The 20,629-nt window shown below is 44.1% G+C and overlaps 1 protein-coding gene across 1 annotated transcript in view; it reads right to left on the bottom strand.

The window, feature by feature from the left end:
- STK26 (serine/threonine kinase 26) overlaps nucleotides 1-12,462 on the bottom strand; it is a 51,926-nt gene extending 39,464 nt beyond the window's left edge. The window contains exons 1-2 of the mRNA XM_059157252.1: nucleotides 12,273-12,462; nucleotides 12,008-12,158 (exon numbers count right to left, since the gene is read on the bottom strand). Coding sequence (XP_059013235.1) covers nucleotides 12,008-12,049 — 42 coding nt within the window. The 5' untranslated portion in view covers nucleotides 12,050-12,158; nucleotides 12,273-12,462. The remainder of the gene's footprint in view (nucleotides 1-12,007; nucleotides 12,159-12,272) is intronic.
- Between the last annotated feature and the right edge of the window lie 8,167 nt (nucleotides 12,463-20,629).

Genomic DNA, 20,629 nt, shown 5'->3' with positions numbered 1-20,629 from the left:
TAACATATAATGTATTATTAGCCCCAGGGGTACAGATCTGTGAATCATCAGACTTACACACTTCACAGCATTCACCATAGCACATACCCTCTAAAAAGATTTTATTCATTTATATGGAAGAGCAGGGCAGACAGGGGCAGTGCGAGAAGAACAAGCAGATTCCCTGCTGAGTGGGGAGTCTGAGGTAAGGCTCCATTCCAGGGCCCCGAGACTGTGACCTGAGTCGGAAGTCAGATGTTTAACCAACTGAGCTACCCGGATACCCCACTTTTCTACCTTCTAAAACAGTTATGTCTAAAATTGATATCGCTGATTAAAAATTCCAAGGCAAACATTGAGCCTCATCTTCTTGAAGAGAAGAATACACTTTGTGCACAATACAAATTGTGAGTGCATATATACAACCCCTATCAATTTTCAACAAAAAGTTAATCTACTACCCAGAACAATGAAAAAAATGGGTCACAAGAGTAACTAAGTACCCTGGAAAAGAGACAGTTAGCACATAAGAGGTAAGAAGTATAAGGTAAAAGTACCAGAATTTTTACACCCAAAGAAACTGAATTCCCTCAAGGGGGAGCAAGTTACCTAGGGACCCAAGCAATTTATCTTCATGATAATCATTGCTTTAAATGTGTTCAGAGGTATACTTCTTCTATGCATGCTTTTGAACATGGGCATTGGGGGCAAATCTTTGATTCTGAAGGATAATTTTGTTTCTGTTGGTTTTGGGTTCATTTTAGAAATTGAAAAGTGATTTAGATCCAAGGCCAAAGAATGAGGCGCACCATCAAGTTTGCTCACATTGTTTGGCGTTGGCAAACTCTTTAAGCAGGCCCTAATTGCTTCTCTTATTTTCATTCCTAATCCTTTGTTTAAACGAAGCTCTGAGCTTCTCTACATGGTACCTGTTGGCAAATGGGAATATATTAATCTGACAGGTACAGAGAACAATTTAGAGAGCAAGAGCTGGACCCAGAAAGGCCATTTAGGAATTGGTATTTCCTTAACGATTCAGAAGTAACTTCCTCTCCCCGCCCCAGGAATTTACATATGTAAGCACAAGTTGGCTTTGGACTGTCAGGACCGCGAATGGGCATTTTTTGACATAATAGCAGTCCGGAGTTATTACATCCAGCAGGGTATTTTTGGGGAGGGGAGGGGGCAACAGCAGCAGGGTGGGAAAAAAAGGGGGATTCTGAACAATAAAAACTGATATGATGCATCAATATTCTTTTTTTAAAGATTTTATTTATTCATTTGACAGAGAGAGAGATCACAAGTAGGCAGAGAGGCAGGCAGAGAGAGAGAGAGAGGAGGAAGCAGGCTGAGCAGAGAGCCTGATGTGGGGCTCGATCCCAGGACCCTGGGACCATGACCTGAGCCAAAGGCAGAGGCTTTCAACCCACTGAGCCACCCAGGCGCCCCTGCATCAATATTCTTAAGAATATAAATCTTTGGGGGGGAAATATCGCCATTTGCTAGCATTTGGGAAACTGGCATTTTATTTCACTTCAGACAAGTTGCATTTTCACAACTACAAGCATAAAAAGGTTTCATGTTCTTGATAAACGTATTTGCATTTGAAGATAAGAGTACTGAGTTTTCAAATCTACCTAGATCAAGGGAAACGGAAGTGACGGGTGACACTGAGATTTTGCCAAGTTGCAGCACTTCCAACACAAAGCTGCTTTCAGCTCCTCCCATCATGTTTCTCTCCTTTCCATACCAAGTCACTCATCAAGGTCTGTTCGTCTTGAGTGGTGCTCGGAGTGGTCGCCAGATCAACGGAGCAACTAGGAATGCATTAGAAATGCAAACACACAGGCCCCAGTGCAGACCTACAGAATCAGAAATTCTGGCCATCGGGCCTGGCAGTCTAGCAAACCCTCCAGGTGGTTCTGCTGCATGCTCAAGTGGGACCATCACTGCCCTAAATCCAACACTTGCTAACGAAAGCCTGGGCTATTTCAACATCCGCTGATTATATCCAGCCTTCCCCCTCTCCAAACCATCCTGTTGGGTTGGAAGCTCAACGCAACTTTCCAAAAAAACAAAGAACAAACGAAATAACCACTGCTTTTATCACTTCACTTTCTTGAAAACACGTCCTTGTTGTAGACTGAGTTAAAAAACAAAACAAACAAACAAAAAAAAACAAAACAAAAAAAACTGTCTCAGTCTGGCATTCAAGGCCTATCACAGTTTGGCCCTAAGATTTGATGCCAGCGGCACCTACCTCAAATCTGTGATGGAGGGCACCTGGTGCGTTCTCCCTTTGTATCTTTTCCCTTGCATTATCTCCTGTTCTCCTTTAATGGCATCCTGTAAATGACCGTTCCCTTCCCTTAGTCTTCTCTACCCTGGAATGCTCCTGAATCAGTTTCTATCCCATTTGCGATTCATCGCCACTGTTCCACCTTGCCAGCTTCCTAAACGTGTAGGTGTCTAGTCTCTCCAGGTATGGCAAAATCTTCTCCAGGCCTGGGATTCTTTTTTCTACTTTCTGTACCTCAAAGATAGGCTTCAAGTACCGTGTCCAACGCAAAGTAGGCCTTCCAAACTTTGTTGCTGATAATTTTCGAACTTAAATCACACCCAGTTGTTTCATGACAACTAAGGGCCGAAAAACATTAAACCAGGATCACCAGTGTCCAACTTGGGAAAGTCTAATATGTTACCATTAACACATAGGAAAGCTCAGAGTTAAAAAGTTCGAACAAAGGATTTAAACTAAAACTACAGAAACAAACAGGACCCTAATTAATGAGCTTGCTTACTGTTCTACCCATGGGGTCAGTAGCACTTTAAAAGCATATATTTGAAAAATGCTTCTTTCCCTGAGGCCGCCAGACACACTGACTGTAGTCTCCTTAACCACAAGAGGTCAAAGTTCTATTTTCTGTCACCATACTTAGTAGCATGTGTGCATGCTTTGCTGATTGGTTTCTTTTGTGTTTCTGCTCAGAGTGAAGGCATGCAGCAGGAAATTGAGACCAGGGAGTCCAGAAACTTTCCCAGGTCGAGTGGGCAGTGACAAAGAGGAGGCAGAGGCTCTCGGAAGAAATAAGGACTTTATGGTTTCTACTGGCTTGGCTTCCCCAAATTTTCTTGAATTTATAAAAACAACTTGTGCCCCCCCCCCCCGATGATCTGTGCTGTCCATCCCTTTCCTGTCACCCACTGCTGTGTTATTTATACGACACTGCATCAAGCAGTGAAGTCCTAGCTTAATATAACATACTGTAAAGTGATATGTTGCAAAGCCAAAGGTTTAATGGAAAGCTGGGGGGAGGGGGATAAAACGGGCACTAAGAGAGCAACTCAAAAATGCATTTTCAAAGAAAAAAATCTGGATGCGTCTAGATGTCCTTAAAGTATTTCCTCCACCTGCCAAAAATTCACTCCTAGGATTGTGTTACCAGGCACTACTGAAACCTGGTAGAGTAATTCACTAGTATGCTTTGAAATTCCCTAACCTATCTAGTGTGGTATGGATTTCAAATCCAGTAAAACTTCATTAAGTTGGTACTGGTGAGCTGTTTCTATAATTCAACGCAACTGTTACTCTTCAGCTAGACACCCTATTGTTCTGTAAGGAACAAACTGAAAATTCCAATGGTGGCTGATTTGAACACTACTTTTCTCTGTCCTTTGCATTTAAAATTGATAGGGTTTTACACAGCTTTCTTTTCCCTACGTATTTTTTGAACAGGTGAAAGGAGGAGAGAGCAGAAAAACACCACAAAGAACACACGATCTGCTACCAGGATCACAAAGAAAGACTGAAAAGTTTTCCTGTAAACATTTTTCGTGAGAAAAAGACAAAAATATAATGTCTTCCATTTCCTCAGCAGCACATTTTCGAAGTGACTTGACCGAAGAGGAGGAAAGTAGCCACTTAAAAAAAAAAAAAAAAAAAAAAAAAGTATTTCTGGGCGCCCAGATGGCTCAGATGTTTGAGCATCTGCCTTCAGCTCAGGTCATGAGCTCTAGGTCCAGGGATCGAGTCCTGCGCACTGAGCTCCCAGCTCAGATAGGAAGGAGTCTGCTTCTCCTTCTCCCACCACCTCTCCCCGTGCCTGTGTTCTCTCCATCTCTTTCCCTCTCAAATGAATAAATAAAATCTTTAAAGAAAGAGTATCTTCAACTCTTTCACCTAAAGCTGTCTGCAATTTTGCTTGCGTTAGTTTCTCAGGAAGTATGAACCACAATTCTGTTCTCATTTTGCTAGAAGAGCCGAAGCTATGCCATACCAATGACTGATCTGATATTTCAGGACACGGGTCATTTTAATCCATGACGGTATGTATGATAAATGAAGGAAAAGCAAGGCCAGCAGGGTACAGTCAGGGAAATGCTGGAACAAGCCCAGAACAGGCTGAGGGGGGTGCGTAGCTCCATCCCCAGTGAGGTAAATGCTGGTGACAGGTGGTGCGTTGACAGAGGCAGGAATGGAGGAGAAGGACGCGATCAGGCTGCACTAGGTTTCCTGGCTTCTCTGAATGGGCATGTCAAGTAAACCGCCTGAATTACAAGGGATCTGGGGGAGTGACATCGAAGAGGATGATGGGTAGAGCTGGCTAGCAATGTGGTTTGCTTTAAAATCCAAATGTAAAGGCATTTTCGGATTGGATAGCTCTTCCTAACTCACAGGACTACTGAGAGGAATTAGTCAATATATATGTTTTAAAAGATTTTATTTTTTTATTTGAGAGAGAGACAGAGTACAAGGAGAAGCAGAGGGAGAGGGAGCAGCAGACACCCCAATGAGCAGGGAGCCCGACACGGTGCTCGATCCCAGGACCCCAAGATCATGATCTGGAGCTGAAGGCAGACACTTAACTGACTGAGCCACCCAGGCGCCCCAGATTAGTCAATGTATTTTTAAAAATGTTTGATTTCACAAGCATTAATTCAAAGATGACCACGGAACACCTGTAGTCTAAAATGGCAGATGGCAAAATGAAAAACAGTCCTAATTTTAGTAGTGCCTATTTTATTAATCTTTGTTCTCTTAAAAGCGAAATTACCTCACAGCTTTCTTCCAGAGACATTTCTTTACATGTCCCTGTGGTGAAAATTGTTCGGGTCTTAATGACAAGAAATGAAAAGCAGTTGCCGCTGTTAATTTTGTTCTCCTAATTCTATTTTCTAGCAACAAATAAGATGAATAAAACCAGCCCTCATTCAGAAGACACGGTTCAGTCAAAAACAACCATCAAGCTATCTAAAGTGCTACTACTGGATTTCCTTTTTTTATTTTTTAGACATTATTCCCTGTAAAATGTGAACATCCATGGGAGAGGTCATTCACTGAGCCATTAATCAAAAATACCTTAATATGAAATTTATCAGATTCTTTCTAATGTGACAGCTGGGACAGAGAAGCAAAACAATTTCTTTTATTTATTTGTTTGCCTTTTGAGGACGGTGGGGTGGGGAGAGGAACAGAGAGAAGAGACAAATGGTTTATTTCTCATAAAGACACAAATTTGTCTGCAATCAGCCTGAGTTACAAGAAAAGCAACGAGTTTCCTTTTTCGCTCAAAGGCCCTGGAAAGAGAAATGAGAATTTCCTTGTGTGGACAGCTGATTAGTTAGAAGTATAGGTTGTCAGACATGTTACATATAATGTATTAAAATCATTTTAGTGAGTATAAACAGTCTACACCGTGTACACATAAGTCAGCCTCCATGACCATTTAAGAATTCAAGCATTACACAATATACTCAAAGACAAAGAATGGAAAAAAAGTTAGAAAAGTCTAGTCTATATGGGACTCATTAGCCAACAATTTTACATACAATTCATGCCTAGTGGCATAAATAAAAGTAAAATATAAATATAGTAAAGTATAATATAAATAAAGTATGAAAAAGTAAAATTCAAGAAATTTACGACCCTGTTTGGAAGACAAGTATGTTAGAGAAAACCTAAGGCAGTGTATGAAGCCAAGGACTGGACTGCATACTACGGACAAGAGATATAATGGGTGCCTGGAAATACCAGAGATTTCTGTAGCCTGGACCATTCAGGCATAGTTCACAGAGATAGTAAGTTTGCAGACCTTGAGAATCAGGTAGGATCTGGTCAGCCAGTAACTGCTAAAAGGTAAGTGGCATGGTGGAACAAAAGGGATTTCTTGCCAGGGAAATAGTGATAATGCAAAGTTTGCATCTCTAGACCAGAGCCAGATAACGGAAAAGTCTGGAAAGCTGAGCAGAAGACTTTGGGTAGGGTACTGGTAGTGTGGGGAAGAGAAGAGGAAGACAGGATTTCAGCAGAAAAATGTGGGTTATCAAGTAGGAGAGAGATAAGATAATGAGAGTGTTTTCATGTGATTAGTCTAGCGTTGTTTTGCAGGATGAACAGCCCGTGTATACATCGTAACACCTTTTATAAAGGGGCTTGAAATATACCCCACAGATGACAGTTAATTCATCCTAATAACAGCTCATTGAAGCAAAGGAAATGCAGCTTTTATTAGTCCCCATTTTGGAGATGATTTGCTCAAGGTCACTGAATAAATAAAAGGCAGAATAAAAAAACACAGTATCATGATGCCCATAGGTTCCTAAGTACCAGTTAAATTATGTTCTCTTATTTTCTATGACTCAAGCAAGGGACGCACATGATGGACCTCTGTCCTCAAGTGCCATTTCCAGACCCTCATTAGTGTTCAAGACACGTATCCTACCACCCCCATTCCTGTTACTCTCCCTCTGGCCCCTGGCCCTCTAACTCCACACCTTTCCCCCACCTCCAACTATCCCAGCGAATAGTTGTTTCTGATTATTCTGTTCCAGTTGGTCTTAGCCATTATCATTAGTATATTCAACTTTTCTGCATCAACCACTCATCAATATGGACAATGGTATGGCTTTATCAGTCCAAGCCAATGCTTTCAAAACTCTTTCCACCTCAAACTGCAAAGCTCAAATGACACCTTCAGAAGGTGTGAGGGAGGTAAGAACTACACATACTAGACTGTGGCACCAAGCTGAGTTCCTCTCCAACTTTCTTCAAGATCAGAGTTAGTTAAAGCATTGCCCCAGTTAACCCCTTCTTGGTGCTGACACATTTTCTCATCCTCCCATGGATCTTGAAGTCACCCCTCCTTTTCTTACAAGCTAGTCCCCCACTTACACTTCCTGTCTCCCGAGGGCCCACACCTGCCACATATTCTCTCTGGCCTTAGCAACTTCTCCCTTCTTGGTGGCTCCTCTTCAGTTTCAAGTAAAGAGATCGGCATATAATAAATGCTCAGTAAATGCCTGATGAATGACTAAAGCTCCAGATCTGTATCTTCAAATATTTTTTGGACATTTAAAAAAATTATTTATTTATTGGGGGGAGGGGCATAGGGAGAGGAGAGAAGTTTCAAGAAGACTCCCTGCTGAGTGTGGAGCCAGATGCGGGGTTCAGTCCCAGAACCCCAAGATCATGACCTGAACAGAAATCAAGAGTTGACTGCTTAACCAATTGAGCCACCCAGGTGCCCCGGGACATTTTTTAAAAAACAGCCTTATTAAGGTATACTGTGGTACAAAAAAATTGTACATATTTCATGCATACAATTTGATGAGTTTGGACATACATATACACCTGTGAAACCATCACCACAATCAAGGTAACAGACGAATGTTCCACATTTTTACTTCATCATCTCATTGTTACCTCAAACTTCCCAACTGTAGAACAGAAATCATTAGCTTCCTACCAGACCTGGCTCTTCCTCTTGATTTTCCAATTTCTTTCATATATGTACTGTAACTCCCAGTTTCCCATATTCAACACCATAACACCTTCGATGCCTCCTTCTGTAATTAGCTAATTATTAAGTCTAGTAATCATATTTTTTTCTTCATAGTACTGGGCATATGGAAAGCAATCAGTCAATGCAAGGTCCACTGCCTCTGTACAGATGATGACCATCCCCCTGAAACAGCCTCAGCAGATCCAACTGCCTCAAGACTCTCAAACCTCCATGTCATCAGTTCACCCCATCTTGGGATTTCTCTTTCTATATATAACTGTTCACTGAGCCTCCTTTACTTGGAGAAGTTTCACAGCCAGTCCAAAGGCCAGAGTCCTTCCTTAGCATTCAAGAACTACCATGATCTAGACCCAGTCATGTTTTCCAATCTCAACTCTTATTATTCTAGAGGAATTCATCATAATCCAAATGATTTTATCTCGCTCTCAAAGATTCTGTGTGCATGCACACTTGTGGGGGGTGCGCTTTTCCCTGTCTACATGCCTTTGCTCAGGATACGTCCCTGCCTGGAAACATCCTCCCCAATATGGACCCCAATAATCCTTAGTGGTTAGTTTACCTTCTGTAAGCCTTCAACACCTCCAGTCAGTAAGTTCTATTCTAGAATAATTTTTATTATTTTATATTTCATGTACTAGATTTAACTCCTCAACATCTGTAAGACCTTCAAGGGCTAGAGATCATGCAGTATAATTGTGTGTCCTTCCCAGAACCCAATAATGAGGTTCAGCAATGCAAGACAGTGTTTTCCATCTCTTAGATAAAAGTCTTTAATAAAGTGTTCATTAATTCTTAAACTTCATTTCCATTTCACATCTCAATTAATAACCACTTAAAAACTGTCCCACCTAGGGGTGCCTGGGTAGCTCAGGCAGTTAAGAATCTGACTGTTGATCTCAGGGTCATTGACTTCAAGCCCTACACTGGGCTCCACGCTGGGTGTGGAGAGGACTTAAAAACAAAGCAAAAAACCCCAAAACCAAAAACCAAAACCATACCACCTTTATCATACTTAAGGATAGATGAAGGCTACTTTTAAAATTCTTTAATAGACACTTTAAAAAGCTTTCACAAGAGACCTAACATAAAGCATAACATAGTACCACTGAGTACTCCAAGTCAACATTTAACTTTATTCTCCCACCTACATTTTATGGAAGATTTAACAACCAATTTAGAATACTTGCCTAATAAATACTAATGCAGGTTCTAAGGGAAAATATCTTAAACTTAAGTGTAACTTATAACTGAAAACTTCAAAGAAAAATATGTTTTAAATCATTAAGGAGTAAATATTTGAGTGGAAAGAAACAGGTTTATTGGTTTATTATTATTTTTTTAAAGTTGTGCTTTAAATATTTTTCAAGAGTTTAGCTCCTGGTATGGAAAATTCCTTTAGGTACACACTAACAAAGTAAGCACAAATTACAAAACAAATTCATACCCTCAACATTTGGTGTAATAGGGCAAAAATGTTCATTCCCACAATATTAAGAAACATCAACAATATGAGTTTGAATAACTAATTCATAAGGAAGAGTTTGAACTGGACCAAATCCTGGATTTTCTTTCGTCACTCCAAGTTTCTTTTCTATTTTAAACTAGTGGCAACAGAAATTTCTTTGTTCGAAAGTCAGGAATGCTGGAAGTCTTAAGTGATAGAACAGGTAGCTCAGCTTCTAACTTCATGTCTCTCCTCAGGGGGAGAAAAACACTGCGGATAAAGTAATTTTGTTTTTATTTCTGGAAAAATGATTTTTTCCATCAATCTTCATAATTCTCTAAAATAAACTGTTAAAAAGTTATAGGCCGGTCAACCACTTCACCCTGACTTGTGGAAATACTAGACATTAATTTCAAGAACACATGGCTTACTCAAGTTTTCTTACTACTCTAAGAGTTTAAAAGTTGCTCCTAAGTCTTGAACAAAAGTCCAGGAGAATTTTACAAGCTCATGATATATTTCTGCATATCATCTGCAGTATTTGGGAACAAAAGAATAGTCAAAGTAGTCTAGGCTCAAGAGTCACACTGAAGGCCATCAAATTTATTTTTAAGGTACCGTACAATTTTAACAGTGGAAAACTTTTGTGTTGCTCAAATGCTTAAGGACTACATCTACAAATAAAGTAGAAATAAGCAGCTAAGAATTTACCATTTCATTACAATGGAGAAAGTGACAAATATCCCTCTCTTCTTTGCTAATATGGAGATGATGCCCTCCCCAAATAATGTGGGACAAAATAACCACAACCTTGAGAAGGTGTACAGTGAACAGCAGAACTTGTAAATTAAAAGATGTGATTCACATTCTAAACTACCTTAATTAAGATTTTAAAGTTCAAGAGATAGGGAACTCCGATAACTAAACAAAGCAGGGAACATTAAGAAATACTGAACAGCACGTAGGTCCTAAACCATATAAATCAAATAAACACAAATCAAGTAAGGACCAGAAACCATTTTCTCCTTAGCACACAGAGTTCCCCAGAATCGCAAACTTGATGAACGCGAGGCACTCTCTGTGCTGACGCAGGCGCACACAATGGAGACAAGCATGGAGACCCCCAGAGAAAAACTTTCCATCTGTACCGTTCTACTCTCCACATAAAGGAAAGCAGAGCAGGGTGAGAAGTTTTTCGCACTTCTTCCACATCAGACGGGGCAAAACTGGGAGTTAGTATTGCAAGCGACTAATCTCTGGCTACAACCAAAGGCAGACTGAATGAATGGAGTGTGGGGCAGGGTGCATAGGGGACCGAGCAAGGCGGGGAGGGGGTGGCCTCAGAAAAAAGTTTGAAGCATTCTGTAAAGCCTAAATGGATTAAACTTTTAAAAAGCCCCAATATTTCTCATTTCCCTTTTTCTTCCTCCCTCCCTCCCTCTCTTTTTATTAAATACACACCGACTTCCTGGGACTCAACACAGACATGCTCTATACTCAGCTAAAAGGCCTGGTGCTTAGTACACACGGGAGTCCTAGAATTGATGTATGTCCCACACAAATGGTCCTTTTGTGATGAAGTATTTTTAAAATTACTTTTTTGTGACCATGCATAAAATATGACCTATTGCTAAAAAAAAAAAAAAGGATGAATTCCATGCATCGATTAGTAAACTGAGTCCCCAATCCACAGCGCTTGATTTTTACTAGAAACATAAGGTGTCTATTTACTACTCTAAACGTGTTTTCTGAACTTGAAAGTCTGCTTTCACATTTTTAGAAGATAATGAGGGACTGAGGCTTTAGGGTTTCTAGTCTCTGATCTGTTCACAAATGGGTTGTTTAGACTATTTAGCAAAGGAAAAAAAAAGTGAATTCTTAAAAAAGTTAGTAGATCTGAGTAACATTTAGTAGATAGCTTGAAATGCACCAACTTAAAAACCTAACCGCGTAAAAAGTGTAGGGACACATCGCTTATTTCTTCTTGAACAGAAATAAAAATATAATGGGGGGAGGGGTCTGGGTAAATCTGGAGTAAGGAGGTGGGTCCCAATCATTAGTCCCTTGTCCAGGACAAAAAGCTTCCTTTAACCACATGCAACAGTCTCTTGTGGGAAAGGCCGGGGGGGGGGGGGGGGGGTCTGGGGAGTCATCACCTTGGCCACTCTGACACAGGACCCTGCATTTCTCACGCCACACTATGGGCTGGGCCAGGTGGGGGGAGCGAGACAGAACTTCGCCCTTAAGAAGCAACAGCAAAAGGGGAAAAGAAGCCACCTCGCTCTTCACTCTACGAACACAGGAAGAGCCCAATTCAATGCCGCCGCCACCGACACCCCCTTGTCTTGCTCCGCCCCAACTTGTGTGTGTGCGGGGAGGGGGGGCACGACTTGCATTTTACTCCACAAATTCCGAAACACCTCCATCTCTCCCAGGTTAAGACCTCCCACCTCCACTCCCCAGCCGGACCGAGCTCTGCAGACGCAGGTGTCTGGATCTGGCCTATTTTTATGCTCCCCCGCCCCCTCCCCCCGCACCTCGCCGCGCGCCGGGTCCCTCCCCGCCCTCCCCGCGCAGTGCACCCCCGCGCAGTGCACCCCCGCGCAGCGCACCAGCTAGCCGAAACGCCGGGAAACGCTTCGAGCCCTACTCCAGGGTCACCTGGCCCCTGCGCTCGGCCCTGCCTTCAGGGGAGTCCCGGGGCCGCCTCCGGTGGCCGGGGACCGCGCTCGGGGCTCCGGGGCAGTCACGTGGTCGGCAGCGGCGGCCTGGGCTTCCTCACCTGCATCCCGGGAACTTGGACAGCCACCGGTGAGTGGGCCATGAAGGCGAAGGCTGCTCCGCACTGCTCCTGCGGCGGCAGCGCCTGGGGCTCGGACTGGCTCCTCTTCCGGGGGTAGCTCGGCGGCCCTCCCAGGCTTTTCGACCAGGGCCTGGAAGGACACACAGAAGTGGGGTGACGGGGCTGGTGGCGCGCAGCCCCGGGCTGGCGGGGGGGGTGGGGGGGGTGGGCGGTTGGCGGCGCGGCTGCCCGGGACTCAGTCTACCTTTCTGGCGCCCGCCCGCCGCTGTTGCCGCCGCCTCCGCCGCCGCTCCTCCTCCCGAACGCGGGGCACAGCGTGTGGCGGTGGCCGGGACCTGGGCTCGAGTGATGCCGCCCGTCTGCGCCTCGCCGCTTTAGGAAGAGGAGGTGGAGGAGCCCCAGCAAGCCGCCCGCCCGCCGGGCCGGGAGGCGGTTGGGGGCGGTTCCGCCGTTGGCCCTGCCCCCGCCCTGCCGCCGGGCGGTGTCAGGAGCGCCGGGGCTGCTCGCGGTGCAGGGCTGTGGCTGGGCTTACCCGCGGAGGGGCGGGCTCCCCCCGCGCACACGGAGAGGAGAAGCCGGGGGCTGGGGCACCCGGCACCCGGCTCGGCCTGGGAAGGGAATGGAGGAGTCTGGGTGACCCTGGGGGTAGGAGGGCGTCCCAGACGCGGCCACGTTGCAGGCAAGCGTTCGAAGCTGGGGCACACGCAGCTTCGGAGACGACTTGAGTTGAAAGTTGGGGAGTGTTGGAAGTCCCTCTGGGTTCCCCGATCTAGTCGAGGGTGGAGGCACGGAAGACCACCGAGTCGGTGGACCCCGACTCATCCCCGCAGTCGGGTCTCTGCCCCCCCCCACCCCTCCGGGGGGGGGGCGGCGCCTCTGGACGGATTCTTAGCCGCTCGCTCGCGTTCTGGATTCCCCGCCCCCAGACATGCTTCAGGTGACTTGAACCTGAGGCTACCCCTGCCTCTTGGGCTGTCAGTTCGTGGAAGGCGGCCAGACTGGGGCTTCTCTTCCCAAGTTTGCACGTGGAAGAGAGAGAGAGAGAAATTGGAAAACAGTACATCAACAGAAAATTAATGAGGATGGTAGAGGCATGGAAGACGAGACTGGATCATTAGCAGTATGCCTTACTGAACTCGACACACACGCAGCCGTGGTTTCAGCAATTCCTTGCCTCTGCTCGCTCTTAAATTCCACTCCAGCAGGGAGAGGAGTCCTTTTGAGACTACCCTAATGATAGTAACAGTAACAATGATAATAGTAACAATTACAGAAATCTCATCACGAAGGCACCTTTGCGGACCAACGGGGGTTAATTAAATTTAAAAATGTCATGTCCAAGTGCCAATTTAAGACAAGGGTGAAGTTCCTTACATTGCAGGTTGTTATAAGTCTATACCCAACACAGTGTTGGGGCTCTAGTAGACTCTCGCTAAAAAGTTTCTTGTGTTTTGTTGTTGTGGTGGTTTTGGTGCTTTTGAATCTTTCTGAAAAGATAGCATCTTACTGTTATCAATATAATTATTATTAATGGGTGTCATTTTCTTTGTGCCCAGACTGCCGGGCTAGTGCTAGATATGCATTACCAGATTGAATTGTTACAAGGGCCCTCTGATGTCATACTGCCTCCCCCATCATTTTACAGGTGATGAAAAGGCCTCGGTGGGGTTAAATAATTTGATCCAAATATCACACAGTTAAGAAGTGGTAGAGCTGAGAATCCAAACACAAGTCCCTCTAACTTTTAAGATTTACTTTCTTAGCAACTGTCAAGGATACAATAGATTGTTGTAAACTATAGCCACCATGCTGTACGTGACATCCCAAGAACTTACTCATCTTCTAACTGGAAGTTTGTACCCTTTGACCACCTTCACTTATGTCCCCTCTCACCTGCCCCTGCCAACCACCAGTCTTCTCTCTATAAGTTTGGTATTTTTTAGATCATTCAGTATTTAGACACGCGCGCTCTCTCTCTCTCTGACTTCTTCCCCTTAGCATAAATGCCCTCGAAGTCCATCCATATTGTCACAAATGGCAGGATTTCCTTCCTTTTCAAGGTTGAATAATATTCCATTGCATGTAGAGCCATCACATTTCATTATCCATTCAGATGATAAAGGATATAATTGCATTCTCCTTACTCCTAGTTCCCCCTGTCCAGGCCCTCACAACTTCTAACCTTATGATCGGCCCCAATCCACTCTCCATTTTCCACCAGCCCAGCTCACACCTAACAATGCCAGCCTGGCCAGAAATCTGTAGTTCCACCTAAACTTTAATGTCCTTATAAGTTCCCTAGAATTCTCGGGGCACCTGGGTGGCTCAATTGGTTAAGCATCTGCCTTTGGGGGCGCCTGAGTGGCTCAGTCACTAGGCGTCTGCCTTGGGCTTAGGTCATGATCCCACGGTCCTGGGATTGAGCCCCTGCATCCTGCTCCCTGCTCAGCAGAGTCTGCTTCTCCCTCTCCCTCTGCCTCCCCCCAGCTTATGCTCTCTCTCTCTGTGTCAAATAAATAAATAAAATCTTTTTTAAAAAAACAGAGATCACAAGCAGGCAGAGAGGCAGGCAGAGAGAGAGAGTGAGAGGAGGAAGCAGGCTCCCTGCTGAGCAGAGAGCCGAATGTGGGGCTCCATCCCAGGACCCTGGGATCATGACCTGAGCCAAAGGCAGAGGCTTTAACCCACTGAGCCACCCAGGTGCCCCTAAATAAATAAAATCCTAAAGAAAAAAAAGAAGTTCCCTAGGATTCTTTTTAAAGTGCAGAGTTTGATTTAGCATGTCTGGGATGGGCCCAAGATTCTGCATTGCTGTTTCCCAAGTGGTGCCAGTGCGGGTGATTCTCAGGTGGTGCTTTGAGTAGCAACGGTCTAAATCTCAAGTCCCAACCCCACAGAACCTTCCTCATTGTTCCAGATCCTCCTTCGATACTCCTCCTCTTGCATATTGGTGGAAGTAGTGCTCAACATTGTAGTTCTTTCTTCTTATTTCATGGATTTCATTTGTTTGGTCTGCCCAACAAGATGATTAACTCCCTGAGGCCAGAGATCCAGCTTCTCTTACCTAAAAATTATTCAGGTAGAACGTCAGCTTTCTGAAGGCAAGATTTTTGTCTGGATTGTTCCGTGCTGTATCCTCAGAGCCTAGAAGAGTGTGTGGCACATAATAAGCCCTCAGGAGATATTTGTTGAATGAATGAATGATGAATGAATGAATGATTCCTTTGAATTGTTCACTGAGGTTAGTATAGTGCTAGGCTAGTAATGGGTCCACTGTATTTTTAATTGATTCTTGGCTAACCTCCTGGTCACTGCTCTTGTTGAATCTTTAAATTGTTCACTTTACTATATGTTACACTGTTAATTTTTTATGTCCTAAATTCTTTCCAGTCACTTTAATCTCCCAAGTGCCTAAGAGTGAGTTGTGTAATTTTAATAAATAAGTAAATTTACACCTATCTGAGAAGTGACTTTCCCTGACGTCCTTCTGAGCCAGACTGTGGAAGACCGAATGCTAAATTTTGAGACCTGAACTATGAGACATTTCCTTAAAAACACTGCATTTGAAATCTTAGTAAACTTTCTGACCCTTATTTAGGTCCACTGCTATTAAAGAAATTATCTGTTGTCGTAATTATACTTGATCGTGATCTTTTGAGTTGTGACATGGAGTTCCTTGTGGTTTGGTTATGCTTTTTCATATATACGTATATATTTTTCTTTTTCTTTTTTTTTTTAAAGATTTTATTTATTTATTTGAGAGAGAGACAGTGAGAGAGAGCATGAGCGAGGAGAAGGTCAGAGGGAGAAGCAGACTCCCCACGGAGCTGGGAGCCCGATGCGGGACTCGATCCCGGGACTCCAGGATCATGACCCGAGCCGAAGGCAGTCGTCCAACCAACTGAGCTACCCAGGCGTCCCCGTATATATTTTTCTTAATTTAAAGATTTTATTTATTTGAGAGAGAGAGAGAGAGAGAGAGAGAGAGAGAGAATAAGATAGAGAGCACGAGGCAGGGAAGGTCAGAGGAAGAAGCAGACCCCTTGCTGAGCAGGGAGCCCAATGCAGGTCTCAATCCCGGGACTCCAGGATCATGTTCTGAGCTGAAGGCAGTTACTCAACCAACTGAGCCACCCAGGTGCTCTATATTTCTTAATTTAAATAAAATGACAAGAAATTCATGTGTGATTTTGTTACCCCCCAACCAAAAAGGACACTTGAATGCTTTACTTCAAAATGTCAGCCCAGAGTCGAATGATACGTTACCATGTATTCCCACAACTTGATGGAAGCAGTTCCTTGAGGGGAAACACCACATCGTATGCTCTTTGGTAGCCTCATAGAATGCAAAATTGTACCTCGGAGTGGATTTGCTACCTGCTTGTCGGTCGGGACCTGAGTGGCTATGAATACTTAATAACTGTGTAAGTCAAGTAAGCTCATATACAGATTAAGCAAAGTCAGTGAAGTTAGACATTGTCTTTGAGCCCACCAAAGCTTAATAATTTAAATTTACAATCTGTGGTTTCAATTTCCTGACATGTGTCATACCCTCAATACTAAATATTTAACTTTACCCATGTTTTTAAATATTTACTGAGTGAATTGGTTCATGGCTACAGTGTAGGGAGATAGAAATGGCCAGACAAACTTTGATGTAGGCCGTGGTGAGGTAATGATGTATTAGGGCTCTGGTTCTCAACCAGGGGCAGTTTTGCCTGTTGGAGATGTTTTGGTTGTCACCAATGGGGAAGAAAGGATGCCATCGGGAGTGGGTAAGGCCCAGGGATGCTGCTACCCATACTCCAGTGGGCAAGACAGCCCTCACAACAAGAGACTGCCCAGCCCAAAATGTCAGTGGTGCCAAGCTTTGAGAAACCACGCTCTGTACTCTTTGCATTAAGGATTACTAACCAAGAAACAGACTTGGGAAATACTGTTCCCTGAGCATGTCAGTTCAGTGTGGTGGCTGGGGCAGAAATCAAAAACAAAAGCCCAAAAAACAGCCCGAAAAGCCCTCACCAAAAAAAAAAAAAAAAAAAAAAAAAAAAAAAAAAACCACTCCAAAAGATATTGGGCCCCATCAAGGGACAGTACTGGAAACAAAGCAGTTATTTTTATGTTACCTTTGTATGAAACCATAGATCATCTTCCCCCAAAGAGTGAATACTACCTGGTAAAAAGTAATATTGAACAGAGAATAACTTTAAGAAAAATTTAATGATTGACTTACAAATATTTAATCATGGGGGCGCCAGGGTGGCTCAGAGGGGTAAGCCTCTGCCTTCGGCCCAGGTCATGATCTCAGGGGTCCTGGGATCAGGCCCCACATCAGGCTTTCTGCACAACGGGGAGCCTGCTTTCCCCTCTCTCTCTCTGCCTGCCTCTCTGCTTACTTGTGATCTCTGTCAAATAAATAAATAAATAAAATCTTTAAAAAATAATAAAGTGGTAACCACGTATTTAAAAAACTATTTAATCATGGAGCAGGTTGTAGTGCACTAGGCATTACCTAGGAACCTTCAAATATATGACTTTGTTGAGGTAAATTTGACCTCTTACTCCACTTGACAAAATTTAGAGGTAGGGTTTCACATTTGGGACTTCTAACAATTTGAGCCTTACTTAAGAACTACATTGAAATGTATGATATGTGTCAATGTATGAAGCACAGGGACGAGCGGTTCAGTTATCTGAATTTCTTTCAATTATCCAAATATTGGGAATGGAAGGGAATTATTTTGGTAATTCCAGAAGCTCACCGTCCAGGGGTAGGAAGATTTGGATTCAGGCTGCTAAACTCCGTACTGATATTTGGAAGGACGATGGTCAAGGGTCCTTTTTTTTTAAATACGTAAAAACCTAAGTGATGCCTCCAGGCTCCTCTTTACTGTCTGCGGGCATCAGATTGGAAACCATGACGTAACAGTTCTTGTAGATGTTGCAGCCTCGCTGTTGTTCCAGCAAAGTGTCTGGAGAAAAGCCTAGAGAATCAGTTCTCGGTCAAGGAGCGTGAAGCCTTTGGGGGCTTGCACGGGACTCTACCACAGTATCACTTACAACAAACACTCATGTCTAGGACCCAGCCCAGCCGCATTGTCTTGCTAACTTTACTTCCTGATGCTACTGCGGGGGAATAGAGCCGCAGAGGAGGTGGGTGGAGGCAGATGCTGCTTCAGTGGTTTCCTGCTTGTAATATCTCTTTACATGTACGCGCATTCACTTGCATTTAGGTACGGAAAGAATTGAGCTCGTTACCTCTTGCCCTCACTGATGAGTTAGAGAGCCGAGGGGTAAGTGCAGCCCAGACAATGTCATTCCCATGTCGAGGTAGGAGTCAAAAGATGGAATGAGAAGAGGTTTCCTCCTGGTTCCAGTTGTGCTGGCTGCTGGAATTCTCACACAATTCCCCTGGGGATCTTTCTGGGCCTTGGACCTAAGGCAAAGGCCCTCGGAACCCAGCATGCCTTCACTCCCAGCCTCCTTGGGGGTGACAGAGACACTGCTTGCCGCACCAGTCATCCCATAATGAGAGTTTTGTGGTGCCATGGGGAACATGAAGACTGGGGAGTTTCTTAGGAGAGAGTCTTGGGGAGACTGGGCTCTTTGTAATGGAGTCAGGTAACTTCTCTGTGCACTTCAGATGCCGGTTTTAGCCACAGGAGAACCCTTCATGTGTTACCGTGAAACGACGCCGAACACCCAATCGGCGTGATCCTTTCCCCTCTGAGTTACCTTCTTAGGATGGATTGAATTGACCCCTTGTTCTTGAATTTGGAGGCTCCTCAAGAAAACAGTTCTAGTCAAAGGTGGCAGTTAAAAACAGGAAAAAAAAAAAAAAACTGGCAGTTGAGACCAAATAGGAAGTGACTATGCCATCAGCTCTCACTGAGGAAAAGGAAGTTGTCGCCAGAACCTCTAAGAAAGGCAGTTGTGTAAAATTACCACCCTTCAACTTGCTCGGTGAGGTTCTGTCACCCTGTGGTAAAAGCTCCCATAGTTTTGTTACTGCTGTTCTCAAGAGGACATGAACAGAGCCGGGGAGTAACAGGCAGCCCTTGCAGGACTATTATCAGGGAGTGCCAGAAGTTTCTGGGGGCAGAAACTCAACACTGTAGACAAGCAAAGCTTCTACCCTACTCATTGTTTCTTTCCTGTGCCGAATTGAAAGTTGAAGATTAGTAAAAAGTCAGTGGGTTATCCCATGAGGCCCACCACAGGGTCCAACTGTAGACTGTAATGGGGTTTTTGCTGAGAAATAGAAGACAGGATGTCTTTTTATGTTTGCACTTGGGCTCCAGAGCCAGCCGAGGCCACACCACCCTTCCCTTTTTCCTTTTCTTTCTCCCTGTTCTTCTCTTCCTCACATATCTCTTGAGCACAGTGCTAGGAACTGTGCTAAGTGCTGAGAATACGAAGAAATGCAAAGAGTTTGCCTTCCTGCAGGAGAACACTATAAAAAACAAGGAGCACTCAAAGTGATACTGATTATAATAACACTACATTTGAATGTTAAGGCAGTAGGCACCAGAGAGAAGTACATTTGACCTGTATAGATCCTGGAAGGCGTCACAAAAAAGGTGACATTTGAACTAAGCCTTGAAAAATGGCCAGGACAAGCCTTGGGGAGAGGGAGTAGAGAAAACCTTCCAGATAGAAAGCATAGCACAAACAAATGCCTAAGCCGGGCATCATCACTTGATGATCTAGTTAAAATCTACATATTCCGCTCTATTTGTAGAGATTGTGGTTCTGTAGATCTGAGGTGGAGAAAGGGCTTGTGTATTTTATTTCAAAACAAAACAAAACACACAAAAAGAGCAGGGGGTGGGGCTCCTGAGTGGTTCAGTAAGTTGAGTGTATAACTCTTGGTTTCAGTTCAGGTCATGATCTCATGGGTTGTGGGATGGAGCCCCACGACGATTCTGCTTGAAAGGTTCCCTCCCTCCGCCCCTCCCCCCAAAATAAATAAATAAATCTTTTTTTTTTTTAAAGATTTTATTTATTTATTTGTCAGAGAGAGAGAGGAGCGAGAGTGAGCACAGGCAGACAGAGTGGTAGGCAGAGGCAGAGGGAGAAGCAGGCTCGCGGCTGAGCAAGGAGCCTGATGTGGGACTCGATCCCAGGATGCTGTGATCATGACCTGAGCCGAAGTCAGCCGCTTAACCAGCTGAGCCACCCAGGCGTCCCTAAATAAATAAATCTTAAAAAAAAATTCCTTGGGTGATCATGATGTGTCCTCTTGGTTATGAATCACTAGCTTAGAGAAGTGACAAGCTTTCTTTGAGGACTAGCTGGTAGTTTGGTTTCACAGGCAAAAATACAGAGTTCATGAAGCATCCTAGTAATGAGGTTGGAAGGGGAAGTGAGGGGCAGACAGTGAGCCTTATGTGCCCATGCTAAAGACTTTGGACTTGATCCTGTAAGCTCCTAGGGGTACGGAGTGGTTTTAAGGAAGAGAGGAATTTGCTCCAGATTTGAATGTTCAAAAAGCAAAAACAAAACGCCCCTCTGGTTAGTACATAAAGGATAGATTCGATAGATTCGATACGCCCCTCTGGTTAGTACATAAAGGAGAGACTGGAAGCAGAGGGACCTATT

The sequence above is a fragment of the Mustela lutreola genome, chromosome X (genome assembly GCF_030435805.1).
Source record: "Mustela lutreola isolate mMusLut2 chromosome X, mMusLut2.pri, whole genome shotgun sequence".
In the NCBI taxonomy this organism is placed as follows: domain Eukaryota; kingdom Metazoa; phylum Chordata; class Mammalia; order Carnivora; family Mustelidae; genus Mustela; species Mustela lutreola.
This window is presented reverse-complemented; position numbering and strand designations above follow the sequence as displayed.